Source organism: Bacillus rossius, chromosome 17 (assembly GCF_032445375.1).
Source record: "Bacillus rossius redtenbacheri isolate Brsri chromosome 17, Brsri_v3, whole genome shotgun sequence".
In the NCBI taxonomy this organism is placed as follows: Eukaryota; Metazoa; Arthropoda; class Insecta; order Phasmatodea; family Bacillidae; genus Bacillus; species Bacillus rossius.
The window spans coordinates 14,759,645-14,774,604 of record NC_086344.1 but is presented as its reverse complement, the minus strand read 5'-3'; the positions used below and the strand labels follow the sequence as shown (position 1 = coordinate 14,774,604).

Sequence of the window (14,960 nt, the reverse complement as noted above, 5' to 3'; positions counted from 1 at the left end):
GCATCAACTTCAAACCCATCATCTCCGTCACCATTCCAGCACCACCACCTCTCATTAATATAACGAATGCTCTGGTAGGACTAGGGGACGCCCGCATCTTCCCATCATTAGACCTTAAGTCAGGGTATTGGCAGGTCCCAGTATGCCCGGAGGACAGACACAAGACAGCATTCACCGCTCCCGATGGCCGCAGGTTTCGGTTTTGCGCCATGCCGTTCGGGCTGATGGACGCCCCTGCGACCTTCCAGACCATGATGGTCCGCGTCCTGGATGGGTTCGTGGGCAAGTTTGCCGCGGCCTACCTGGACGTCGTGATCGTCTGGTCGCAGACATGGGAGGAGCATGCGCAGTACCTTGCCATGGTCCTCGAGCGGCTGGCCAGACACGGCCTGACCTGCGCGCCCCACAAATGTCACATCGGTGCCATGGAGCTAGAATACCTGGGTCACATTGTGAGTGCAGACGGATGCCGACCCCTTCCAGCGTAACTTGACCTGATTGAATCTAAGACCGCACCGCGTACCCGCAAACAACTACAGCAGCTCATAGGCCTACTCAATTGGCTGAGGGGCTTCATCCCCCACTTCGCCACAGTCATGGCACCGATGACAGCCCTTCTCTCCCCCAAGAACAGGTTCAGGTGGACAGATGAGGTGGACCGCGCGCTGGCTGACGTGAAGCGCTTGTTCCGGGAGTGCCACACACTTGCCCGCCCCCGCCCCGAGGAGCACGTGTTCTTGCAAACTTACGCCAGTCAGGAGGGGATGGGGGCGGTGTTGTACTAGGTAGGTCCAGAGGGGGAACGGCGTGTAGTGGAATACGCGAGCGCCAAGTTCAGTCCAGCAGCGCGCCGCTATCACGTCAATGAGCAGGAGTGCCTCGCAGTCGTGTGGGCGGTAGGGCGCTACAGACACCACCTGGAGGGTAGGCCCTTTACCCTTTGTACCGATAGCCAGTGTCTCAAGTGGCTCGACTCGGTACAGGGCCGCAAGTCGAAATTCACGTGGTGGGCCTTGACACTCCAAAGCTTTGACTTTCACATCGAGCACGTTCCAGGGCACGAGAACCAACTGGCTGACGAACTATCACGACACCCCGATCCTAACACCGAGTACCACGACGAGGGCAGCTGGGAGGAACTGCTACTGCCAGTGGGACACACCACGTACACTCCGGGGACAGGCGAACCCGCGGTTTTATACGCCACTGTTTCCCACGCGAGTGCAAACACGTCTCGCCCCGACACGCTCACGGCCCTACATCGTGTTGTGCTGGAGGTGCAGCACGATGACGAGTCAGTAAGGGGGTGGGTGGCCAGATGCGGGGAAAAGGTGCAGCCGTACCACATATGTGTTGACGGGGAGCTGCAGACATGGGTGCCGGAGAACATGAAAACCTGGAGGACGTACGTACCCACAGCTGCCCGTTCAGCTGTCCTGAGCTTTTACCACGACCACGACCTGGCCGGCCACCCGGGCGCGGAGCAGATTTAAGGGGCACTGCGTTTGGAGTTCCATTGGCCCGGTGTTGCCAGGGACGTCCGCGACTACGTGCGGAGGTGCCAGCTGTGTCAGCAGCGCAAGTCGCGGCGGGCCGACAGAGTAGAGCAGCAGCAGCCCCGCAGACCAAACGAACCTTTTCACACACTAGCTTTAGACATCATGGGGCCGTACCCCCGCACATCACGCGGAAAAAGGTTTTTAGTCATCATCACCGACCTTTTTACCCGCTGGGTCGAAGCCTTCCCAGTCTCCAATGTCAGGTCAGGCACCATCTTGTCCCTCCTAGAAACTGAGGTCTACCCACGATTCGGCTTCCCGAAGATACTGCTAACAGACAATGGATGCCAGTTCACCGGGGGGCGCTGGCAGGCCGGATGCTGCCGGTGGGGAATTTCCCATCACACCACACCCACATACCATCCTCGGGCGAATCCCACGGAACGGAGGAACCAGGAGATAAAGATTCAACTCCGCCTCCGTCTCGGGGAGGACCATTCAAAGTGGGACATACACCTGCCCAAATTATTGTATTGTCTGCGTCGACGCACCAATGTAGTCACAGGCCACTCTCCGGCCGAACTGCTCCTGGGACAGAACCTGGCCCTCCCTGGGGAGTGTCGGGTAGCCGCGGCGGTTACCGAGGACCTATGGGGGGGGGGAGGAAATTGCAGCCATGAGGGAGCAGGCACACGCTCAACAAGAACAGTTCCTGGCTCAAAAAACACCACAGTCCACCCGTCCTCCTGCACAGCTTGAACCCGGCCAGTGGGTGTATGTGCGGCAGCACCACTTATCTTCTGGAAAACACAACTTCTGCACGGGGCTGGCCCCCAAGTGATCTGAACCACGCCAAATTCTGTGGCGAACCGGTCCATCCATGTACACCGTTCGCACCCCCAGCAGGCGACCGGCCAAGGTACACCGAGACGACTTGCGCCTCGCAGTCAACGACCTGATCCCAACAGGGGTGGGACCCCCGTTGATAGCCCACCAGGCACACCTCCGAGCCCGACTCTGGGCTCGCCCGAACCGGACGTGGCTGGCCCGCACGGACACCACGACGGCCACGCAACTGCCCCATCACCTACATAAATGTCAGATGCTGTTTGTTCCGTACCAGGGACCCACACCCATTTTTCGATCCACTAATAGGCTCGCAGTCGAATACAAATATAATTCCTCAGGACTCACTATTTGCGCCCTCCAGATGGGTCATGCCAGAACCACCATTAATTCAATTATAAACATATTTACTAGGTATGCCATGCCCAGGGGCCCCACCTCGCTCTAACCTCCTGAGTGCGACGAACCAGTGCACCACTTCCATGCGTGTGAGGAGTAGTGTTGTTGAGAATAACGGCCTCGTTGGGGGGGGGGGGCATTTGACGCCAACCGCCGGTGCTCCCTCTGGTCCGCAAAGGTCGTTATGTCACAACAACACTTACTCTTAAGTGCATCGAACACGCCTGAGCGTGATGTCCACCGAGTGTGTAAAACTGCGCCGCGACGAACACCAAAGCGACGACAGCGCCCGGTCGGGTGTGGCAATGCGCCTAATTAAATATGGAATTATTCTGTTAAAACAAAAATAATCATATTAATAACAATTAAAAGAGAATTAATTCAAGGGAAATTATGTCCAATTGTTCTATAATTATATATTGTGAAATACGTCATTTAAGTCCAAAACTGGTCGGAGCTGCTTTCCTGTGCTTCACGTGTTTAGGCGCGAGGCTGCAGGGTGGTCTCGCGCTCAGTTGCCGTCGGGGACTCGCAGGGGTCGGTCGTTCCGCGCACGCAGAGCCTTCAGATTTCGCGCCTCATACAAGTCTCAGCTATAGTGTAAGTTCTTCAAATCCTTTCTACCAGCTCTGCACCGACCCCACTCAGTCGCACGATATTTCGTGCGACTCGTTAACTAATCATTTTTATCCCAACAGGGAGCTTTGCATTTATTACGTAATTTCATGTCCAGAGTTTAAGGACAGCATAATAGATTTACACAGTTTTTGGCTTCAAAGCCAAGTAATCGTTATCGTCGAAGACTCTTAGCAACGTGTGTCGAGTTCTTACTCGTTAATTTACGTCTCTTAACTTTCATTGTATGTAAATGTGTAACTTGTAACGTGCAATCTAACCGAGTAATAACTGATTAATAAGCGACTGTTCGGGACTTTAATATTTCGTCACAGGTTAGATTGCAAATAACTTTGGAACATTCGTTTGTATGTGCCGTTCTCCATGTTAACGTAAATGTCTGCATAAGCTGTTGCAGCACAGTAGCTCCTGGACTATCCGCCGCAACTTTCACGTTGATAATCGGCCACTGTATAAGTCCGTACATACCACTTTGCAACCTATCCTGGTCGCGCGCACCGTCTATGCATAGAGACTCGCGTGCCGCAGTGGTCAGACAACAGACGCGGCCAGTACTTGGACCAGTGAGTGTAGTGGTTCTGAATAAAGTGCAGTGTCGTGTCAATCAGTTTACCAATTATTTATAAGGCGCCCTGGGTGGCCTGAACAGCCCGGGTAGATTTCGAACCGCGAAGCGCTCCTGCCTGCAGCCACGAGGCCGAACCCCTTGTTAAAATCCCTGAGATCACTTTCCAAATTAATAATTACTTAAAAAACTTAGACAGACAGCGGAAGTGGCGTCAGTACATTTAACTTTTAGTCTGGGTGCGCGTCGCAGCTCAGAACCCTTGTGATGAGCTAGTCATCAAGAATCTCGCAACTTTGCCTACACGGGAACACTGGTTAGGCAAAATGTGTACCAGAATCGTTTTTAGTTAAGGGCTATGACTTTGGGCCCCACTCTTGTTCTTCCACAGAATGCTTAATTAGTTAAGGGCTGTGCCATGTTAAGTGGTTGTTTTATATGTAGGCAAATCAGCATTTTTAGGTCTTTGTTCTCTTGCATGGGCGTAATGCTTCGGGGAGGGCCACCTACAGTGTTATAGCGCTTCGCATATGTTGCCAACCATGTACCCCCTCATAATACTTAATCAAAGGCAGCGTTGCAGTAATGCCTGCACACATTAGTTTCAATCGAAGGCCAGAAGGTCGTAACTAGCTCGCAATATAACTACGTTCATATGGTCGAAACTGCAGGACTGAAAATGTCGAATCAAGCTTAGGCTATGGAAATAACCCAAGCCATGTCCTACCAGATGACGAGTATTATGATTCCATAATTCAATAGACCGTCCTTAAGCATAGCATTCCCAGGCCATCCGCCACAGATGGCAGCACCATGGTTACACATTTTTGTTCCATGCACCTTCCGTTCCATTCACGAAGTTACTCCTACCATACCGAAAGCTAATATGATACACACAAAAAAATGCAACATTTATTTAATATACGTTCATAGTAAAACCAAGGTCCAAAATTCCAATTAAATTTTAATGAAAGATTGACATTTTGACCGTTGAATGATGTCTACTCCTTGTAGACCCCCAGCACCAGGCAGGACGCGAACACGTGAGCCGTCTCGAAGTAGCCCGAGGCGCAGTCGTCCCGCTCGCTGTCCCACAGGAAGCGCGCGCGCGAGTAGAAGCCCTGGTTTCGCCGCTGCACCAGCTGCACGTAGCACACGAGGCGGTATCGGTCGAAGTTCAGGCGCTTGATCCTGGAGCGCACCTCCTCGCCGATCTGCACGCCGAGGCGCTTGAACGCGAGCTCGTCGTACCTGGAACAGTGCCATGGTCATGGACGTCTCTGCCGGGGGGGACATGTCACCCCACCAATGTTTTTAAGCCATAAATCATACCACAAAACTGCTGGGTCTCAAGATATGCAAATGGGTTACATACTGTCGGACCACATTATCAGAAGTTGGTCACAAGTGCCAGCATGCAGTGAAACTCACTGTACACGTTCCAGATTGTCCACGAAGACCTCCTGGATGATGACACGCACGCGGTCGCAGTCGAAGCGGGTCTCCGGCTCCAGCTGGTAGGTGGTCAGTTGGCCGGCGAGGCCGATGGTGGGCGCCAGGGACGCCCGCTGCATGCCGGTCGCCCGCGGCAGCACCCACTGGGACAGGCGGTCCTTGCGGGCCAGGAGGGCCTGCTGCAGCCGCTCCCACTGCCGCTTGGCCGGCGACATGGTGACCCGGGGCCCCCCGGCCATTGACAGTCCGGGGATGGCCAGCGAGGATGCTCTGGGGCCCGTTGCTGTGGACGTGCTAGAGGCTCCCTGCAGGGACATCCTGCAACTACACGCCAGGGGGAATCTTCAAGAACCTAACATTCTGGTCCTTTGATTATCCATCACAGACGTCCTAGTGATTGGTTACCATATTAAGATGTCCTGGAGTGTGGATGCAGTGGCGTAGCCAGAATTTGTGTATGGGGGGGTTAAGAAGCATTGCCCCCCCTAATAAAGTGTGGGGTCCGGAAAAAATTTGGTTTTTAAGGTGTAAAGTAGTGCTATTTTAGCAGTTTTCGGTACATAACTTTAAATATTGTAATGGTAAAAATATTATTAATTTTCTAATAAAAAATTGTTTGAGTGATGAAGTAAGAAATTAATTAAAGATATTTTTATCAATCCAAGTGCCTTGTTTACGTCCACTCAAAATCATAAATCATGCTCGAAGCTCGACAATACCAAAAAAAAAAAAGGAATAAAAAGGGTTGGGTTTCGGCAGAACTGATCTATTCCTGGAAACAATTAGCTTTAGCTTGAAGAGTTACCCAGTCACCACCTGCTTATAATTACCGCGCTGGTTAAATACAATAGGTGTAAGCTATTTGAAAGCTTATGACCCGTCACTGCATCACAACCTTATAGCTTCTGCTCGTAACAGTGGTAGGGGAAGGGAAGGAGAATCGGTAGGGCTCGCTTACTCTTCCCCTCCAGTGCAGTGGCTGGTGATAGCAGTAAGACACCCAGGCTTTTAGCTAACCTGCTTTCAGTTAAGAAAAATAATTGGGGCTAAGGGGGGGGGGGGGTTAGAACCCCAAACCCCCCCCCCCCCTGGCTACGCCCCTGTGTGGATGTAATGGAGTCACCCGGAATCTTCAAGAACCTAACATGCTGGTCCCTTGATTCTCCACCACAGACATCCTAGTGATTGGTTACCAAATGAAGATGTCCTGGGGCGTGGATGTAATGGAGTCTCCCGGAATCTTCAAGAACCTAACATGCTGGTCCCTTGATTCTCCACCACAGACATCCTAGTGATTGGTTACCAAATTAAGATGTCCTGGGGCATGGATGTAATGGAGTCTCCCGGAATCTTCAAGAACCTAACATGCTGGTCCCTTGATTCTCCATCACAGATGTCCTAGTGATTGGTTACCAAATGAAGATGTCCTGGGGTGTGGATGTAATGGGGTCTCCCGGAATCTTCAAGAACCTAACATGTTGGTCCCTTGAATCTCCATCACAGGCATCCTAGTGATAGGTTACCAAATGGAGATGTCCTGGGGCGTGGATGAATTGGAGGCTCCCGGCAACTACATGCCAGAGGAAATCTCCAAGAGCCTAACATGGTGGTGCCCCTTGACACTCTGTTATGGACATCCAAGTGATTGATCACAAACGGAAATGTCCTAAGGTATGTTGCCATGGACGTACTTAGGCTTCCGGCAAGGACACCAGAGTAAATTCTCAAAAACAGAATGTGAGGGTGCACCTCGACCAAATGCGACCCTTGATTTTGCTGGACCATGGGCCATTAAATTATTTTGGGGGCTTGGTTTAATGAGCGGGGATTGTGTAAATGGTACGGAAATGCCCTCAGAGAGTATGGGTGTTTGGTGGCCCTGCTCTGGGAAATTTAAAAAAAATTATAGCTTTCAATCAATGTTGTTACATCAGTCTGGAACTGAAATTTATGTGATGGTTGTGCTAATAATTGATCTTAAAAAAATATTTTTTAAAGTAATTTCGAATAAATTACATTTACATTATGTAGTAATATGTCCCTACAATTTAATTATATATGTTTGACATGACATTTGTACAGGGTCGGATCCAAAATTGACTTGGTGGGTGGGGGGGAGCGCATGTGTAGGCTGACCTAGTTTATTACCTGTTTATTACTTCTGAAGTTTTATTATACAGTGTATATTTTACCCTTCTGGGTGGGGGTTTCCACATGCCTCATGCCCCCCCCCCCCCCCCCCCCCCCCGCTAAATCCCCCTATGCAGTTACATCGATAATAATAGGGCCGGGGCAGGACCCCTCCTATTCAGAGCAACAATGTAAACAATGGAAATGTTGCTAATTCTATTTCGTAGACATTTTTACATAACTCCGGCATACAGATATAGTGTTTAAGGTTACTCCTGTAATCATGAGATAAGTGTGGAAGCTGACAATCTCTTAAGTAAATAACATTATATTTTTATATGTGGCTGTGTTTGAAATGTCCTAATACAGTAGCACCTTGTTTTCAATACCTTTCGTAACTTAAACTACTATTATGTGTATTTGTTTTCCATAATTTGCAAGTTATCTATAGGTAGGCCAAAGATTCATGCATCCTGTTTTTTTTTTTCTGCCTATGTCAACGATGGGTAGTGATCTAGCTAAATAAGTCAATTTTACGTACATTTACTTTTACTGCATGCGATGTATGTTACAAATTAGAACTTTTGAATGCTACAACAAAGTCCATATTTAGATACTTTGAGCATCACAACCGATTAGCAATTGTTGTTAGAATGCTTTAACCCCGTTTATGGCTTTATGACTAAATTTCAATTATGGAAAATTATGGACAACGATGGAGCTACTATTCTAAAGATGAGTGTTCTAAATTATGTCAATAATTTCCCTTGTCTTGAACGAGATTATGTTCATAGATCTCCTGATCTCGACAAAGAACTTAAATTGAATAAAGTTGATTTATTGAAAACTGAAGACAATGGAAGTATCATTACCATTTTACACGACAGAAATTAATGCGAATAAGTGATTGAAGAGAGAAATTTGAAGAGAAATGTATCCACGCAGTCGAAGAATGGCGGGAGTATTTCAGCCCTCGGTAAGGGAACCAACTGTCGGGAAGCCTTCATTTCACAGACGAGAGAGTCACTCCCGAAGTTCCCCGAAGTTCAAGCTGGCTTTTTTTCCCCGTTCTATCTCATTGTATAAACCGGTGTGGCATTAAATTTTGCGGTCGATTAGGATAGGTTAGCTACATTATAAATACTTTAAAACATTGTGGACGGTTGGTTATATTAGGTAAGTATACCTACATTAAAAATACTGTAAAATCATTTTATGGTTGCTCAGCAAATTACTTTTTAATATGTAGCTATCCAGGGCTAGGAAACTGTTTACATGATTTCACAGTAACTTTAATGTAGCTATCCTAACCAAATCAACCGTCCACAATGTTTTAAAGTACGTATTTATAATGTAGCTAACCTAACCCTTTACAATAAAAAAAAAACAAAAAACGAAGTTGCACGATCGGCCGTTCGGCTCTCTCGTCTGTGAAAAGAAGGCTTCCCAACCAACTGTCGCTAAAAGAAAACACACGCGCCACGTTCAAGCTCGCTGGGTCCACTGCCAATGTCAAGTTGAGGACTACTGGGAAGAGAAGCCTAAGATGTACATCAAGTTCTGTCCCTGCCCGAACACGCCCGAATATTCACCTTCGGCCAACCTCGGGATTTGTTTTATTTTTGCGCAGGTAAAAATGAATTCAAATATAAAAAGTGGTCGGTTAGGTTATCTACATTAAAACACTTTAAAACACTATGGACGGTTAGTTAGGTTAGTACAGCTACATTAAAATAAACAGAGAAATATAAATGTATATATAAATAAACCCGAGGTTGGCCGAAGATGAATATTCGGGCGTTTTCGGCCAGGGACAGAACTTGATGTACATCTTAGGCTTCCCTACTGGGAACCCCCTAGAACCGCGCCGCTTCCCTGCCCTATTGCACATGGCCATAGTGATGGGCAGAACGGATCTTTTGACCGAATCGGTTCTTTTGGATCAGTTCCGTGAGATGATTCGTTCAGAACGATTCGTTCATCTCGGTCAATTCGTTCTTTTCTGTGTATGGGATCTGACTCTTTTATCAGGTGTCGTAACTCGTTCATCCTTTAGAGTATTACGTACGTGTTTTTGTATTTGAATTTGAACATTGCTTTCCGTAGCCAGTGAATCACAGTTGCGTATATGAAACAAGATTATTTATATTTTATTACTTTTTAAGTTACAAATATTAATATATAGGCTATTTACACTCTAGTGACAGTAAAGTGTTTATATGTAGACCAACACATTTAGAGAAAAAAGACAAAAATTTAATACTACTGCGATTCAGTATGAAGAGAAACAAATGAAGTACATTAATTAACCCAAAAATGGTAAGTGTGAACATTTGTAGTTACTTTCCCTGTTATTTTTTAATTCATACGGTTTTTTTTTTTTTTAGTTTTTTATTTCCAAATTTGTGTATGTGAATGTGAAAAAGCAATTTTAAACCACTACTTAACAGTTGACATTTTCAGGTATAGATACTTTTCATGTTACCCTATTTTATTTGATCAGTTATCGTTTGCTCTTGTGAACATGCGCACGCTGTGATTACTAATTCTTCAGACTCCTGACGTCATGAATCATTTTACGAACGAATCAGACCGGGCACGTGACCGGTTCTCTCATCTCGTTCTCTCGTTCTTTCGTTCTTTCCGCGTTTTCGTTCTTCCGAATCTTTCAAGGTACCGGCTCTCAAAGATCCGGTTCTTTACATCGCGAACGAATCGCAAGATTTCGTTCTCTCAAAGATTCGTTCTTTTTGAACGAATCGTTCACGAACGACCCATCACTAATGGCCACAGTCCAACTCGTGCTCAGGTAGAACCACAAGGCGTGTGGTGACAAACATGTTCACACAGCCAATATAAGTACAAACAGAAAAGGAGAGGAAACGAGAAGATACATGAAAACAAAAAAAAAAAACAAAAAAAAGGGGGGGAGGGTGGGTTGTCTGTAAAGTCGGTTTACGGACGATAATTTTACGTGATAACGTCATAAGAAAACATTGATGAAAAATTGCATACTTTTATCAATTGAATTTAATTATCATCATTGAATTATCATTATTTTGTATAATACAAAGGAGTTAATTGAAAATTACAATTTTTTTCATTGAATGCCAAATAAAAGCAGTTGACTTTTTATACGATCGCTTATATTATGAGATAATAATTTTTTAGTCAAAATTGTAACATAACCTATTATTACTGCACTCGCAGACTGATGCTACTTTTTTTTTTTTTTGATAATCAAAGAACAAATATATGAGATTATATCGCTAATCATATTCTTAAAATGCAAGAATTAATTACCTTTTTTGCCGCAATTTTGTTGTAATAAACAATGGAAAACCGCATTAATTTTCACTTCACTTTATAAACAGTTGACAAAACAGTTCGCGTTTAGGTTGTGTGCTGCCGCTGTCTCTCTTCTACTCGGACGCATCGGCCGATGGAGTGGGAGAGAGATAGATGCGTCACTAGCCGATCGTGCCTCTCTATCGCTTGTTCCGCGCTCTCGCTTGCACGCCAGGCTCAGGCGGAACGTGACATTGAGTCATGCTTTTTTCGTGCGTGCAGCCGGCGTTAATCGATTTATAAGACGTTATCACGTCAAAAAATAGCGCGTGGAGTCCCTCCGCGCGGAAGAAGTGAAACTTCACTGTTTACTTCGCTGCATAGCAAGAATACCACGCGCATGTGCTTGGGATCTACTGACTCACTCTCTTTCTCTCTCCTACTTTCTACCTTTGTGTATCTTTCTTTCTCTCTCCCTCTTGCGTTGGAATATTGGACGCTACTCGTTGCTAACGCTCGCGCTGGCCTGTAACAGGTATACTACGCGCATGCGTTCGAGTGCCACGCATTAATTCTCGCTCTGTCTCTATTCCCCCTCCCCAGGAGCGTTGAACGTTCAACGCAACAGCGCTTTCTCCATGGTAGCGCGTTAAACGTTTAACGCAACCTTGTTGGAAGTCGCATTAGAAGTTTCACTTCAAAAAAATCTTGTTAAGCTGTATTTTAGACTAGAGCCGCCAGGGGCTTGTTTCACGAATTTCAATCTCGATGAACGGGAATGATGAGAATACTGCGACGACCTCGGCCCATCGTTCACAGCCACTGGCTCAACTGCCTCCATGTCAACATCAGGATCGCCAGGGACAACCTTGGTCATTCTCCGTCGCTTCTCGCGAGGCAGACGGCTCAGGCTCGCGCCACTGGCTCATTTCTTTTCTCGAAGAGGCGCGCGGGAAGCCTACGATGTGCATTCTGTATCGCGCAGACCCGAATACTCACGTTGGCAAGCCTTCTTTCAACAGACGAGAGAGCCAAACTCCCGATCGTGCATCTTCGGGTTTTTTATTTGTTCATTGTAAATGAATAAATATTCAATTTATGATAACTAATGGTCAATTAGGTCAGGTTAGTTACATTATAAATACTTTAAAACATTGTGGACGGTTGATTTGGTTAGGATAGCTCTATTAAAGATACTGTGAAATCATGTAAACGGTTCCCTAGCCCTGGATCGCTACATATTAAAAGGTTATTTGCTAAGCAACCAAAAAATGATTTTAAAGTATTTTTAATGTAGCTATACTTACCTTATATAACCAACCATCCACAATGTTTTAAAGTAGCATATTTATAATGTAGCTAACCTATCCTAATCGACCGCAAAATTTAATGTCACACCGGTTTATACAATGAGATAGAAGGAAAAAAAAAGCGAGCATGAACTTCGGGGAACATCGGTTGTGGCTCTCTCGTCTGTGAAAAAAGGCTTGCCAACGTGAGTATTCGGGTCTGTGCAATGCAGAATGTACATCGTAGACTTCCCGAGGCGCGCGTCGCTGTTCCTGCTGACAAGGTTCCCGCTGCCACCGCATGTCGGCGCTGGCGTCGCGGATCGAGGCCGGCCACCTGTGCGTGTCGTAACAATATAATATCCTCGAACATTTGCATACGTACATAATATTATTTCTGTACTCGTAAATGCTTTACGAGTAAAAATCGTGTATATTCCTCTACTTGAAACGATTTTCAAATTAATTTTTTTGTTGTATTGTAACGAGGCTGTCAGAGAAGAGGCGAAACAGCAAGTCTCTAGAGATACACTCTCGAGGGGGAGGGGGGGGGGGTCTCTGACCCTCTTCGCCGATGTCTCACTTCCCTTCGCTCGCGGAACTCTCGGAACTGCCGCGGAGGCCGGCGTCGTCGCTTATATACGTCCGCGGCGTTCTTCTCGAAGGGACGAGAGCGGCTGTGACGTGTCGCGTCCCGAAACACCCAGAATAGCGACGCTTATTCACGCCACTCCTCGCGGCGGCCTCTGTAAGCCCGGAGTTTCCAGGTCGCTAAATGTGACAATAGCCCGAAGCGTGACGGTGCGCGGGTAAGGGGTCGGGTGGTATGTGGGGTAGCGACGACCCTTGTAATCCGGGCAGGTACGCGCGGAATGCCTTACGTCAGTGGACGGCGCGTGACGTCAGTGGCCGCGCGAGGCCACCAGCGGTCTTGTCTCTCGCGTTCGTAAAAATACGTTAAAAATTGTTTTGAGTACAAGAATATCTAGTGTTCTACTATCATTACTTTGCTGTTCATCTTTATTGCATATGTAAATTATGTTCGTTCTATAATCTCGAAGATTTTTTAAAATTAAATTAATATATCTTGTCCTTGAAATGCAATATCATTGGTTGCCATTTGTTAAGTTTCCGTGCCATTACAGAAACAACAGACGCGATAGTGAAATTTTCTGGGAGATGCGTCGTCTCTTGTTTCCGTACCATTGTAGAACGGGCCCTAAACGTGTGGCGGATGGTTACTGAAAGTAGATCTTAAGAGGGTTTAGGTCCTACCATGTTGGATATATATGTAAAAACTAACTAAGACACAAACTATATATATATATATATATATATATATTTGTAAAAACTAACGAAGTCTTCGTTAGTTTTTACATAAATATTTAGGTTATTAAATATCTATAAATCTTTATAACTTTAGCATTAGATAGACTTAAAAAAATGCATTTTTATAGCAGCTACGCCTATAATACATTATACTTCAGGTAGCTCATGTCTATCTTATATGCTTTTTTTTATTATTTTCATATATGTATTGATATGTTAATTCAGTTTTTAATCAAATACATTTGTGACAAATTTTGGTTTATGTACCTAGTTAGTAAAGATGTTAAGTGTGAGACAATGCGGTATGCTTTAACTTCGCCTCTTAAAATAAGGCAATAAATAAATAAATAAAATTATAAAAACATGTTGAACACTTACATTTGATTTGAGAGGTTTCTTGTTAATTAGAATATAACACCCACAAAACTTAACCACAATCCTATACGCAGATAAAGGTCTAATTAAATGTTTTTGTATGATATTAGTTAGATTATAATAATATAAATCTCTGTTATTAACCTAAAAGCACATTTATCCTCTTTTTACTATAGTTATTAACATGAAACGCGCCGATCTCATAGAAAATAGATAGCAGAGTTAAACTTCATTTCGTGTTGTCCATGGACTCAGGAAGTCGCCACGTCTGCATGATTACGTGGTTATCAGGTGACAGTCAGTATTGTGCACCATATTAGTAGGACACCCAAAACACTTTTTTTTTCATCGACCAAGTATCGAACCAAGGATATGATACAGATTCATAGGACTGTATTTCATTAATAAGTGATTTATTTTATGAATTTTGGAATTTTTCCCGAATAAATAGCTAAATAATTTTGAATATTCAAGATGGCGTCCATATTTCAAGATGGAGGGTGCCACAGTAATAATAAATGATAACTGCACTCTAGTGGGTAAAAATTAAACTAATATGTTGGCAACGTACTCTGACAGATGATGTGAGTACTACGTGACACTAGCGCTCCTGTTAGCGAGTACTGAAAACAAGATGGCGGTTCTGTCTTGAGCAGGCAATGATTTATTATTCTTTCAAATTAATAAAGTTACAAGTCCGAATATGTATTTTTTTATATACCTTATTTAATTCTCAGTCTGACAAATGTCTCAATGGTCGAGTGGCTAAAGGCGTATGATTTCCAACCTAGTGGTTATCACAGTGCTTTCAATGTAATTTTTGCATTAAAAATTCAAATTAACATGTTGATAAGGTCCATAATAGCTCTGGTAGGTAATGGAAAATTGACCTTATGTGATGATTCAGCGATGCTGGCGCTCTCGAGGAGTTAACAGAGGAAACAAAGATGTCTGTAACCAAGATGGCGGCCTCCAGCAGAACAGAAATAACAATATGGCGACCGTGACATCATCCAAGTTGGCGGCCTCCAGCAGATGAAAAAAAAATGAGGACATGATGTCAGAATAAAAAAAAATGGCTGTTAAATCAGATTTAAGATGACGGACAATTTATTAGAATTCAATATGGCGACCATAACAAAAAGTGCA

At 45.2% G+C, this 14,960-nt stretch overlaps 1 protein-coding gene across 1 annotated transcript; it reads right to left on the bottom strand.

Annotated features, from left to right (window-relative positions):
* Nucleotides 1-4,846: 4,846 nt before the first annotated feature.
* Nucleotides 4,847-14,055, bottom strand: LOC134540982 (dynein light chain Tctex-type protein 2B-like). The gene is made up of 3 exons (XM_063384089.1): nt 13,815-14,055; nt 5,377-5,724; nt 4,847-5,196 (listed from the first exon to the last, which is right to left on the bottom strand). The coding sequence occupies exons 2-3, from the start codon at nt 5,715-5,717 to the stop codon at nt 4,947-4,949; spliced, it is 591 nt and encodes a 196-aa protein (XP_063240159.1). The 5' UTR covers nt 5,718-5,724; nt 13,815-14,055; the 3' UTR covers nt 4,847-4,946.
* Between the last annotated feature and the right edge of the window lie 905 nt (nt 14,056-14,960).